A 13708-nucleotide genomic window follows, 5' to 3' on the forward strand; every position below is an offset into this window, starting at 1 on the left:
AGACATGAACAGACCTAACGCAACCAAAACAATGCACAACAGATTAGTACGGTGGCCTGGGAAATTTGAAATTACAGTTGCGCAGAAAATTGGAAATCAGTGCTGGATTATCGAAGGAACCGGATTACAGGTATTTGGATTAGCAAAGGTCAACCTGTACTTAGACAAGTCCCAATAATATACAGAAACAGTTAACCTGAGTATATGTGTGCATTTATTTGAGAGGAGTTTATTTGTCATATATGCTGGGAAAGCACTCGATCCTTTTTCATGTCTTAGTTTATTTAGACATGCATCAACCATGTCAGACAGATATTAATTTAGTTTGATATATCAATTGCGGCTCAGTTGTAACACACTTATCTCTGAAGCAGGAGGTTGTTGGATCAATTCCCAGTCTAATCATTTAATTGCTCAGATATCTGTGCAAATATCAAAGTTACAATCTTCCCTGCCTGCCTTTACCAGCCTGTTCATGATTCTTTTTTATTGCTGGAGTCCAGATGCAAAAGTGGAAATTGTAATTCCTCAGCAGTCAGACCTGGGCAATCCACAGATCTAGCCTATTGCAGAAACAATGCTTTTATTTAATAGTATAGAAATAAATACTCTCAAGGACAAATATTAAATAATTTAAAGTAATTGGGTTAATTTAATTGTTTTTAAGCCTTTATGTATTTTATAACTTGATTTCTTTTTAAAAAATACACATTTTGGAAACTTATTTGAATGTTTAAGAGTATTTTAGCTTGTCAGCAACACTCAAAACATTGACAGATTTTATAATTGAGCCAGAAATCACAGCTGGGTGTCAGTTTTCTTGAGCTGTTTCTTGGGCTTGGATCATTATAGTTCCTTCCTCCACATGATAGCATAAATGTTGCAAGACCTTGCTGAGATCTAAGGCCTCAGATTTGAGTTCAGATCTAGATTAGGAACATAAATTGACAAAGATGGGTCCACAAAAAATAAGCTTGTCCTTCTCATACTGTTCAACAGAGAGTGTGAGCAGCTACGGGTAGGTAATTTTGGGTCACAAATCTTTGAACTCCATGCAAGCTTTTCTCACTGAATAACTTATAGCAGTGCTTAGAATAGATTTTATTTTCGAGGCTATAAAATTGAAAAAATAAATAACTTGCATTTATAAAGCACCATTCACAAAGCACATTCTAGCCACTTATGTTGTTGACCTCAATTGTAGTAAAGAAAACGTCAGAGCCAAACTGCATACAGGAAGATATTACAAAAAGAAAGGTTGATGATGAAAATTAGGCTGTTTGAGTGACACCCATTGATCGGATAAAGAGGAAAACTTCCTTTCATCAAATTAGTGCCTTGGGATCGTTCAGAAACTTTGATACGTCATGCAGCATCTTGCATTAACAATTCATCTGAAGTAAATGCTCCCTGATGATCACTGAGGCCTACACTGGATTGTCAACCTCAAGTATGTGTTGAAGCCACTGCAGTGGCCAGTGGTGCATGGTCAGCTTATCTGAACACAAATGCAAACTGTGCTTGAAACTGTTGTCATACATTTTCAAACGGAATGTTTCCATTAATAAAATGCAATGATGAGATTATAAAGCTAGTGAAATGTAAGAATTTTATGATAAATTAAATAACAATTTAATAAATATGCTAATATTGAAAACGTGTGGTGGAACTAATTATGAGCTCAACATATATATATTGACAGTACTGAAATTTATGGTATTTCACAAAATGGTAACTTATATTCTGGCTATTATCTAACTTCTACAACATATTAGCATTTACTATTGTTTGTTGCGTTACAATGTTATCTAATTATCATCAAATATTGGCAGGTGCATTATGACTTTGGTTTGCGTAACATTTTGTCTGTGCTGAGGACTCTGGGTGCTGTTAAGAGATCAAACCCAAGTGAGCCTGAGAAGACAGTGGTCATGAGAGTTCTGCGGGACATGAATCTTTCTAAACTGGTATGTACTGTGAAACTGCATCATTCCATCTTGAAAAAACAGATTTTTATACCAATTCATTGATTTTAATTGCACTGTTAACATCACGTAGACCTGATCAATATATGAGCATTATTCACTTCCCATTAAGGACTGCCTCGATATTGTATAAAAGAATATATTTAACGTTATTTGTCCATAGTATTCTGTTCTAAAGCAACTCTAATTTCAAACCCCACACCTCAATCTTGATTTCCTATTGCCTCCTTGGGATCTTTACCTGCAACTTATCACTTCCAAAATGCTCTTTTACCAAAAATGAAGATGGTCATTTCTCCTTTATCTGTATCAAAGGCATATAGAGTAATACAGCACAGAAAGAGGCTATTCTGAATTCGGCCATTCAAAAAGTTAAAATTTCTTATTATTCCTCAATATCCCTTCAGTTTTTTCTCCTTCAACTAATTACTCAGTTTCCTTTCAAAAATTACAATAGACTTGTTTCCAAAGAGGCAATATCCTCTAAAACCTAATCGCTGGTCACATAAGAAAAATTATTTGTGATTCTTAAATCAATGAATTCTAGATTTAGATTCTTCTGGTACTGGAAATTTTCTATAATGTAAAGAAAACCTTTAAACTTATTTGAAGCATGTGTTAGAAAGCTTAGTAAAGTTTGTTGTATTTTAGAATAGATAATTTCTTCCCTGTTATTTTGGTGAACAAAAAGCAGAGAAACTCAGACGAATAGGAAATAATGTTCTAGGGGTACCAATTGCACTTCTGGGTACCTCTTTGCACTTTTGTATGAAGTGCCATAGCCCTATTCATTTATTAGCCACTTGTATGCAGGCCCAGCTAAACACTGTGTGTAGTTTTGTTTCATCTGGAGTCCTAAGAGCCAAATGGACAATAATGTGTTGAAAATCTCTCCTGTTGTACTTATATTGTTTGTTCCATTTCAGCTACTTTACACAATTAGTAAATAATGATCAGAATCTCGCCTTTGGAAATCTATCCCTCCAAGCTTCTCTTCATGTATTGCAATTCTGAAAGAACAGATTATGAGGTGAAAATATGAAAGCATTAAAGAATATTTATTATGTTTTAGGTGGATGAAGATGAGCCTCTGTTTATGAGTTTAATAAATGATCTGTTTCCTGGGATTACATTGGATAAAGCTGGCTACCCCGAGCTAGAAGCTGCCATTGAGAAGCAAACCACAGATGCAGGAATTATCTACCATCCTCCTTGGATCCTAAAGCTGATTCAACTCTATGAAACTCAAAGAGTTCGACATGGTAATGAAGCATTTTATTGAAAGGTGGACTAAATTTACAATGAATACATAAATTTTCAGCAGCTATTTAATGGATATTTTCATCAAGTTTGATTTATATCTGTTATTCTTCTAATACCTTCTTCAAATAACTGGATAAGTACCGGTCCAAATGCAAAAACTGTAGATGCTGGAAATATTTAGCAAGTCAAGCTTATCTGTGAAAGTTCATTAATCTAAAGTGTCAACGATGTTGATCTTAGTTAAGAGTAGTTTTGTCTGTCTTGTAATACATGATACTTTTGTAAAACAAACTGTTAGGTATGATGACTCTCGGTCCTAGCGGCGCGGGGAAAACAAAATGTATCAATACCTTGATGAAAGCTATGACAGACTGTGGAGCACCACACAAAGAAATGCGAATGAATCCAAAGGCAATAACAGCCTCCCAAATGTTTGGTACCTTGGATGTTGCAACAAATGATTGGACAGATGGTATTTTTTCAACTCTGTGGAGGAAAACATTGAAAGCAAAGAAGGTATGTTAATGATTCTATTCAAGTGCAATTAACTTTTGTATATGTACGTGAGCAACATATGCTTATTGAGCTAGAAGTTCATGATGCGTAGCCTCATGTGTTATCAAGTTGTAATAGGAATTGTTTATTTTGTGCATATCTGGTTAAAATTAACTCTAAATGAGCCAAAGCAATTACATTTATAACAAAATAGTAATGTATAACCAAAACAATGAAACCTGCAAAAAACAAGGAAGGAGCTTTTTGAAAATTTGGTATTGACAGTGACAAGATTTTTATAGATACATGCATATAATTGCTAATTTTTCATTAGTACTGGTAAAATTTCAGCTGATGAATTATATTACATACTTGTCTTGCAGGGAGAACACATTTGGATAGTATTGGATGGACCTGTAGATGCCATTTGGATTGAGAACCTTAACTCCGTTTTAGATGATAACAAAACTCTTACACTAGCGAATGGTGATCGCATCCCAATGGCACCAAACTGTAAAATTGTATTTGAACCCCATAACATTGACAATGCCTCTCCAGCCACTGTATCCCGAAATGGTATGGTGTTCATGAGTTCTTCAGTCCTAGACTGGAGACCTGTACTTAAAGCATGGCTTCAAAAATTGCCCAAAGCACTATCTGAACAACTTTGGAACTGTTTTGATAATGTTTTCCAGGTATTCATAGTTCTATTTTTGATTATGTTCAGCTTTACTAATATTTCACAGCAATTAAAAGGTTACCATTTTTAGTTATTGATGTGCTTGCCTTCAATTTTTGGTAATAGATTTTCAGCAATTTGTTTCAATATTTATTTTTGTGAATGATTGGACTTCTGACTCTAGCTGTGGTGGAACTCTGTGGTCTGTAATCCAAAAGTTCTCTTGATTTTTAGTTCTGCTCACTAGCATCTAACTTTAATTTGTGACAGTGTATAATAAAAATTCCAATAATCTTTGCTGAAAATTATTAATAATGTGTATTTAAGTTTGTAATATATTTTCCTCATAGCACTTGGTGCACTTTATAATTATACATTTTAATGTTTGATTTCATCTTCCGAAGGATCTAATCAGTTTTGTCTTCACTGCTGTGTCACCGAAGATGCAAATTCTGGAATGTATGTACATTAAACAAGCCATTGACCTTCTGCAGGTAATGCAATGGTGAAATAATATAAGAATATTTATTTGTCTCATTAAAGATTTCATACCAAGTAAACCATAAAACTCAACTTCTTTTAGGGCCTGTTGCCAGAAACCGAAGACAAGCAGCCTAGCCCGGAGCAGGTGGAACGGTTATTCATTTTTGCTGTTATGTGGTCAGTTGGAGCGCTTCTGGAATTGGATGACAGAGCTAAAATGGAAAGTTTTCTGCGGAATCATGCTGCACCTCTGCAGCTTCCAGTGACTGAAGAAGAAGAAACAATCTTTGAATTTGTTGTTAGTGCTGATGGTCATTGGGAGCACTGGTCAAAGAGGGTGTGTATTTTGTCACAAAAATAATTAAAGTATCTCTTGTCAGTGTTACTGATCAATAAACTGATGCCTCAAGAAAAGGCAACTTCCTATCCACTTAATATATGGAGGAGGAATATTTGTAACCAAGATGAATATAATATTTTTATAAAATTTTTAGTAAGTGCATCTGAGGTGGAAACAGAATAGGCATCACAAAGCAAGTGCAAGCTATAGTCACTTGAAACTGTCACCAGGAAAACGATGAGTCCTTAATAAATGCAACACACACAAAATGCTGGAGGAACTTGGCAGACCAGGTAGCATCTATGGAAAAGAGTACAGTCGACATTTTGGGCCGAGACCCTTCAGAGGACTCCACTCCTGCTAAAGGGTCTCGATACAAAATATCGACTGTACTCTTCTCTATAGGTGCTACCTGGCCTGCTGAGTTCCTCCAGCATTTTGTGTGCGTTGCTTGGATTTCCAGCATCTGCAGATTTTCTTGTGTTTGTGAGTCCTTAATAAATTTTTGTTTCATTCTTACTGTGATTGATGTGTACCTACCTGGGCAAAAAGTGGTTCGAGAAGTGCTAGTAACCAAGTAACTACCATAAACATTTCCCTGTCCCCTTCTATGCTAATCTTTTCTTTAACATTTTATCAAATGTTTTATACACTTTGCCCTTTTCTCCAGTTTTGCTTAACATTCTCAAGTTACTTATATTATTTCTTTACAATAATGCAATGTAATCATGTGACAGAAAACTTCTTTGAAAGCCTATTAAATTAGAAGTTTTTGGATTCTACTCCAGAAGTGTGACAGTTTAAATGGGTAACAGTGATATAGATCAGATGGAGGCATATATCTGCATGATTTAATTTGTGATATCTTTGCCTCAACAGCTGAATAATTTTATCTTAACTGTCCAAGGAATTTGCAATTTGCAAAATAATCAAAATAAAATTTATTTTCATGCATACAAACATATGCAATATAAGATAGTCATTTAGCAACATAATATTTAATGCTACTAGGTTTTTGTTAGAATAAATTAATTGTGCATGTAATGAATTCTGCATTGAAGAGTTATGTGCTAATAACACTGTCATAACAGCTTTTGTATAGTGAGATGTAAATGACAAAATATTCCCTTTGGAAACTACCGCACTGTCAGGTTTTTAAATTATTTCAGTTGCACTATGCCCTTTAATATGAAGCTGATTCTTATAATTTAACTTTATGAAGCATTTTACTGATTATAATTTTGAAGACTGCTATTTTTTATTTTTAAAGTATAAGTAAATGCTACAAATTGTGAAGGTTGATATGTAGAGGAATTCTTGGTTTCCTTAGTATCTGAGTGATGGAAATCTGACCTTTTTGGCTTCAAGTAGAATCTTATGGTTGATCCAAATTAGATGTATTTTTTTTACTTTCATTAAAACTTTCTGATTCAAATTTGCAGTTCAGAATATTGAGAAGAGTTGAAATTTAACATTATACCTGCATTGTAAATGGGAGTAAAGATGAATGAACTCCTTAACTTCCCAATTTCAGGTGCCTGAATATACATACCCATCGGACTCAGTCCCAGACTATTTATCAATACTTGTACCAAATGTGGACAATATTTGCACCGACTTTCTCATGCACACGGTGATGAAACAGGAAAAGGCTGTATTGCTCATTGGTGAACAGGGAACAGCCAAGACTGTTATGATAAAGGTATGATATTGAATCTTAACACAAATAAAATAAGAACAATAAAACATTAGGTAAATGCTATAAAAAGAAGTTTATATTTGCCAATGGAATCCACTTATTTACAAGGTTAATATAATTAGTATGAGAGATTTAAGTTCACTAGATTCTAATTTTCATCCCAATTCTCAATAGGGATAGTAAGGTTAAGTTCTCTTTCCTAATCATTTTTAATCTTATAGAAGGGCTCTGAACGTATCTTCATAATTATATTGTAGAGTTTTGATATTAGCCCTTTCTGAGAAGGATTTAGTTCAAACAAATTCTCCAAAATACCTGAAGACACAAGATTTGGAAAGGTAGGAAGTACAGTATTTAAGAAATTCCTAATCTGTAAATATCTAAAAAAATGAAATCTAGGCAAATTATATTTATTAGATAATTGTTCAAAAGACATAAAACAATTATCCAAAAATAAATCGGAAAATCATAGTAATCCTTTAGTCTTCCAAGCTGAGTAAGCTTGGTCTATAATAGAAGCAATTGGATACAATAGGAATATTTAAAACAAACTGAGTCAACCCAAAAAATTTCCGAAATTGAAACCATATACGTAAAGTATGTTTAACTATCGGATTGTCAATTCGTTTCTGCAATTTAGAAAGAGCAAAGGGAAGAGAAGACCCTAAAACAGAACCCAATGAAAATCCTTGTACAGATTTAATTTCCAGGTTCACCCAATGAGGGCTAAAAGATAAATCCCAATCCTTTAACCAACATATCAAATATCGGATATTGACTGTCCAATACTATGTTATGTCTATGTTAAACTATGACAAACTATGTTATGTCTAAATTTAGAAAAAATTAGAAGTGTTGTATTTGATACTTCTATTAAATTTGAAAAGATTAAGAGACCATTTATTCAATATTCTCATATGATGTAATATGACCCTGTTCCAAGCCTATTTGTTTTTCCAGTTTCGATTTTACATATGTTGAGAGGATCGGAGTTGACGACACTGATGATTTTGTATTTTTGTTAGATATTATAAACAACCTTTTTTAAAAAATTTTATTTTTCCCTTTTTTCTTTTTTCATTTTTTCCTTATTAGTTATTAGATTGTTAGATTAGTTTTTCTTGCATAATTTTTTTTTCTTTTTTCTGTTTTTTTAAATATATATTATGATATACCTAGGTTTGCCTTGTTTATTTGTTACTTGTATCGTCCATGATTTGGGAAGACTCATTTATACTGTAACTATTGCTTATGTATTCTTTCATGTTCAGTTGAAATGTGTGTGTTTGTAATCCCATTATCTATGTATCAATCTTATTATTCTGATATTAATAATAATAATAAAAGGATTGAAAAAGATTCTAATTTTCAAATTAGAAGGAAGGACAGGGATAGAAATATAAGACAACCTTGGATATCCAGAGAGATGATGAATTTAGTCAAGAAGAAAAGAGAAAAGTATGTAAAGCTTGGAAAGTCGGGATCAAACAAAGCTCATGAGGAGTATAAAGAAGCCAGACAAGAACTAAAGAAGGGAATTAGGAAAGCCAGGAGGGGCCATGAAAAGTCCTTAGCAAGCAGGATTAAGGTGAATTTCAAGGCATTCTGTACATATATCGAGTAAAAGGACAACTAGGGAGAGGGTGGGACCACCCAAGGCTGAAGGGGAGAGCATTTGCTTGGATGTAGCGAATATGAGTGAGGTACTTAATGAGTACTTTGCTTCAGTATTTATCAAGGAAATTGATGTGGAGGACCAGGAGCTCGGTGTTGAGTGTATAAATACACTAGGTTGTTTAGAGGTCAAGGAGAAGGAAGTACTGAGCCTCCTAATGAGTATTAAGGTGGATAAATCCTCAGGGCCTGATGGATTTACCCAGGTTATTGAAGGAGGTAGGAGATGAAATTGCTGGGCCCTCGACCAGTGCCTTTGTGCCTTCTCTAACCACAGGCAAGGTCCCAGAGGACTGGCAAGGAGTTAATGTTGTACCTTTATGTAAGAATGAAATAAGGGGCAATCCTAGGAACTATACAGACTGGTGAATCTTATGTCAGTTGTAGGGAAATTGCTGGAAACAATTCTTAGGGTTTCTTCGGAAATCTATGGTCTAATTAGGGAGAGCCAGCATGGCTTTGTGTGTAACTGGTCATGCCTTACCAACCTGATTGAGTTTTTTTACAAGGTGATGAGAGAGATCGATGAGGGTAGGACAGTGGGTGTTGTCTACATGGATTTTAGTAAGGCGTTGACGAAGTCCCTCATGGGGGACTTAATCCAGAAGATTAAGATGCATGGGGTCCGCAGAAAATTGGCTGTTTGGGTTCAGAACAGGCTTGCACATAGAAGACAGAGGGTAGTGGTTGATGGCACTCATTTGAGCTGGAGGTTTGTAATTAGTAGAGTTCAGCAGGGATCTGTGCTGGGACCTCTGCTGTTTGTGATATATATAAATGATCTGGATGAAAATAAAGATGGGTGAATTCATAAATTTGAGGATGATACCAATATTGGTGGAGTTGCAGATGTGCACTGAGAAATGGCAGATGGAGTTTAACCCAGATAAATGTGAGGCATTGCACTTCGGTAGGCCAAATGCAAGGAGACAGGAAGTACACTCTTAAGGGCAAGGTCCTGAAGAATGTTGCTGAGCAGAGAGATCTTGGGGATCCAAGTTCATAGTTCCTTGAAAGTGGCTACATGGTTAGGAAGGCTTATGGAATGGTTGCCTTTATTAGTCGAGGCATTGAGTTCAAAAGTCAGGAGATTACATTTAAACTTTATAAAATTTTGGTTAGGCCACATCTGGAGTATAGCTTACAGTTCTGGTTGCCCCACTATAGGAAGGATGTTGAGGCTTTGGAGAGGGTGCAGAAGAGGTTTACCAGGATACTGCCTGGTTTAGAGGGCAGGTGCTAGCACATGAGGCTGTACAAACTTGGGTTGTTTTCCCTGGAGTGCACCAGAGGCTGAGAGGAGATCTGATAGAGTATTTTACAAGATTATGAGAGGTATAGATAGAGTAGACAGGGAGTATCTGTTTCCCAGGGTTGAAATGTCTAATACCAGAGGGCATGCACTGAAGGTGAAAGGGGGATGTGAGGGGTAAATTTTTTATTCAGTCATTGATGCTTGGAATGTGCTGCCTGGTATGGTGGTAGAGGCAAATACATCAAAGACTTTTAAGAGACGTTTGGATAGGCACATGGATGTAAGGAAGATGGAGGGATATAGACATGGTGTAGATAGAAGGGATCAGTGTTTGGGTGTTTTTGATTTGCTTTTGATTTGCTTTTGATTTGCTCCAGTTTCCTCCCATGTTCCAAACACATAAGGGTTAGGGTTAGTAAGTTGTGGACATGCTGTGTTGGCACCTGAGGCATGCCCGCACATGCAGGCTGCCCCCAGCATATTAACAGACTGTGTTGGCTGCTAGCGCAAATGATACGTTTCACTGTATCTTTTGATGTTTCAATGTGCTCATGGCAAATAAAGCTAGTCTTTTATATAGTCTGATCAATCCTTGGCCTACTTTGCTCTAGGGAAAACAACCCAACTATCTAATCTCTCCCCATATGTGTAGCTGTCCATCCCAGACGGTGCTGTAGTGAAGTTCTCTCTCCAATGTCACATTCTTCTTATATTATACTAATTAGGGATACACACAAGTGTGGTCTAAGCAGTCGTAACATAATCTCCCAATTTTTATATTCTACTCCCAGATTAACAGTCTATGTCCTACTCTACTTGGCTTCCCAAAATGCATCTCCTCACACTTATTGGGATTAAATTCCATATGTCACTGCTCCACTCAACTTTCCATTTCATATGAACTTGGACAACCTTCTTTGTTATCCACAGCACTGAATAGTGTTGAATGATTTTACAGGTTCTTGAATCTCTCATCATTTAGGTATTTTGAAGCCTTTAGTCTTAAAGATACAATTCAATAGGTTTATTCAATAGATACATTTAATGTCAATGTATACAGTATACATTCCGAAATTCTTCTTCTTTGCAAACATCCACGAAACCAGAGGAGTGCCCCAAAGAATGAATGACAGTTAAATGATAGAACCCCAAAGCACCCCCCAACTTCCCATGTATAAGGAGCAGCAAAGCAATGACCCCCCCCCCCCCACCAGCAAAACAATCAGCGGCACCTCCCACCGAGCACTCAAGCATGCAGCAAATTATCGGTAAAGACACAGACTTGCAGTACCCCAAAGATTACTAGTTCACCTGGTATTCGACATACCCCAGGCTCTCTCCCTCCCTAATAAGGGAAAAAGAGGTATCTCCATTTCACAGCAAGAGGGGAGACATAATAAAACAACTTGCCGTTTTATGGTGTTAAAAGTCTGTTGTGTCACTTTTTCCGAGCTCTGTGCCCAAAGATCTCGGGTCTCTGGGTGCACAGCCAGCAGCCAGCTCACTGCTTTCAGTCTTCTGTGTACTCCCATGACACACTAGTTTTCTGCAGTGTTACATACCCCATAACGGGTTAAAAGAACCAGCAGAAATGGAACACACCTGGAGTCTGGTTTTGCTACAAACAAAACACTATTAGTATCTACGTAATATAACCATATAACAATTACAGCACGGAAACAGGCCATCTCGGCCCTTCTAGTCTGTGCCGAACGCTTACTCTCACCTAGTCCCACTGGCCTGCACTCAGCGCATAACCCTCCATTCCTTTCCTGTCCATATATCTATCCAATTTTGCTTTAAATGACAATACCGAACCTGCCTCTACCACTTCTACTGGAAGCTCGTTCCACACAGCTACCACTCTCTGAGTAAAGAAATTCCCCCTCATGTTACCCTTAAACTTTTGCCCCCTAACTCTCAACTCATGTCCTCTTGTTTGAATCTCCCCTACTCTCAATGGAAAGAGCCTATCCACGTCAACTCTATCTATCCCCCTCATCATTTTAAATACCTCTATCAAGTACCTCCTCAACCTTCTACGTTCCAAAGAATAAAGACCTAACCTGTTCAATCTTTCCCTGTAACTTAGGTGCTGAAACCCAGGTAACACTCTAGTAAATCTTCTCTGTACTCTCTCTATTTTGTTGACATCTTTCCTATAATTCGGTGACCAGAACTGCACACAATACTCCAAATTTGGCCTTACCAATGCCTTGTACAATTTTAACATTACATCCCAACTCCTATACTCAATGCTCTGATTTATAAAGGCCAACATGTCAAAAGCTTTCTTCACCACCCTATCTACATGAGATTCCACCTTCAGGGAACTATGCACCATTATTACTATATCACTCTGTTCTACTGCATTCTTCAATGCCCTACTATTTACCATGTATGTCCTATTTGGATTATTCCTACCAAAATGTAGCACCCCACACTTATCATCATTAAACTCCATCTGCCATCGCTCAGCCCACTCTTCTAACTGGCCTAAATCTCTCTGCAAACTTTGAAAACCTACTTCATTATCCACAACGCCACCTACCTTAGTATCATCTGCATACTTACTAATCCAATTTACCACCCCATCATCCAGATCATTAATGTATATGACAATCAACATTGGACCCAGTACAGATCCCTGAGGCACACCACTAGTCACCGGCCTCCAGCCTGACCAACAGTTATCCACCACTACTCTCTGGCATCTTCCATCCAGCCACTGTTGAATCCATTTTACTACTTCAATATTAATACCTAACGATTGAACCTTCCTAACTAACCTTCCGTGTGGAACCTTGTACTATAGTAATATAAAAACAGATAAATCAAACAGGTTAGCAGAGTTTATGCACATATAAGGGTGTAAATATAAACCCCAAACTTCTTAAAGCTCAGGTGGTAAATGATACAGTCTTACGATGGTATAGGAATGGAATCAGTTCAGTGTGTGATATTGAGTTGAGTAGATTTAGGAGAGAGAGGTGATTTGTTCTCTAAGTAAGCCGATGCCGTTGATTCTTCCTAAGTTGTCCTCTGAAGTCCTGTTAAAGTCAATGACTGATCACACAAAAGAGTACCGTCTTCATGTGGTAAAGCTATCAACCTAGGCAAAGGTTAACCACACTGATAGCCTTCCACCGGTCACCCCTTTTCCACACTGCAAGCAAAACCCACACTTTCGTGGGCACTCAAGGCTCATCCAGTGTCTATTTCTTCTGTGTGTCTTCTGTATGTCTGTCTGAAAAGCCAGCTGACCTTGTATATATCTCAAACATGCCGAACGACAGCTGCCCATTATATAGCTCTGCCCTACTGTAACCATAGCAACTCACAAGCTGTTCAGTGCTCTCTCTCTCTCTCTCTGGATCAGTGTAAAGGCACATTCCATATTGAATAAACCTTAGGATCTCGTCACAGGTTGCACCGACCTTCCTGGCTCCAGAGCCACGAAAATCCAACACCCTGAAGGCACGCTAGACTTCTAGGCCATGTCCTTGGCATATCGAAAAGTGGCCGGTCATAAGGCCCTGAGAGTGGGTCCCGTTCCCACAAAGAACCGAAGTCAGCATTTAACTCCAGGTCAGGGTCTTCAAAAGAACCTTGAAAAGGAAAAAAAGGAGATACTAAAGATAGAAATAGAGCTGTTTCTGAAGAAGCAAGTAAAGGAGTCACTGTTAGGCACAATCGTCCTAAGCTCTGCCCTCCATCAATACATTTATATAGTATTAAAGTTCTGTAAGGCTGTTCCACAATATTACTGCTGGCGAGCAATTGCTTTTGCTCTCTGTTTCTGACTTTGGCAATGTATTTGTGAATCTGTAACTGG

The 13708-nt window shown here is 37.1% G+C and overlaps 1 protein-coding gene across 1 annotated transcript in view; it reads left to right on the top strand.

Annotated features, from left to right (window-relative positions):
• dnah5l (dynein, axonemal, heavy chain 5 like) overlaps window positions 1–13708 on the top strand; it is a gene marked incomplete at its 5' end in the record, with an annotated part of 260289 nt that overhangs the window by 110275 nt on the left and 136306 nt on the right. Inside the window, 7 exons of the mRNA XM_073055303.1 lie at window positions 1833–1967; window positions 3058–3247; window positions 3547–3764; window positions 4127–4438; window positions 4827–4916; window positions 5006–5242; window positions 6780–6947. Of these exons, the coding sequence (XP_072911404.1) occupies window positions 1833–1967; window positions 3058–3247; window positions 3547–3764; window positions 4127–4438; window positions 4827–4916; window positions 5006–5242; window positions 6780–6947 (1350 nt within the window). The remainder of the gene's footprint in view (window positions 1–1832; window positions 1968–3057; window positions 3248–3546; window positions 3765–4126; window positions 4439–4826; window positions 4917–5005; window positions 5243–6779; window positions 6948–13708) is intronic.

Source organism: Hemitrygon akajei, chromosome 8, assembly GCF_048418815.1.
Source record: "Hemitrygon akajei chromosome 8, sHemAka1.3, whole genome shotgun sequence".
Taxonomy (NCBI): Eukaryota; Metazoa; Chordata; class Chondrichthyes; order Myliobatiformes; family Dasyatidae; genus Hemitrygon; species Hemitrygon akajei.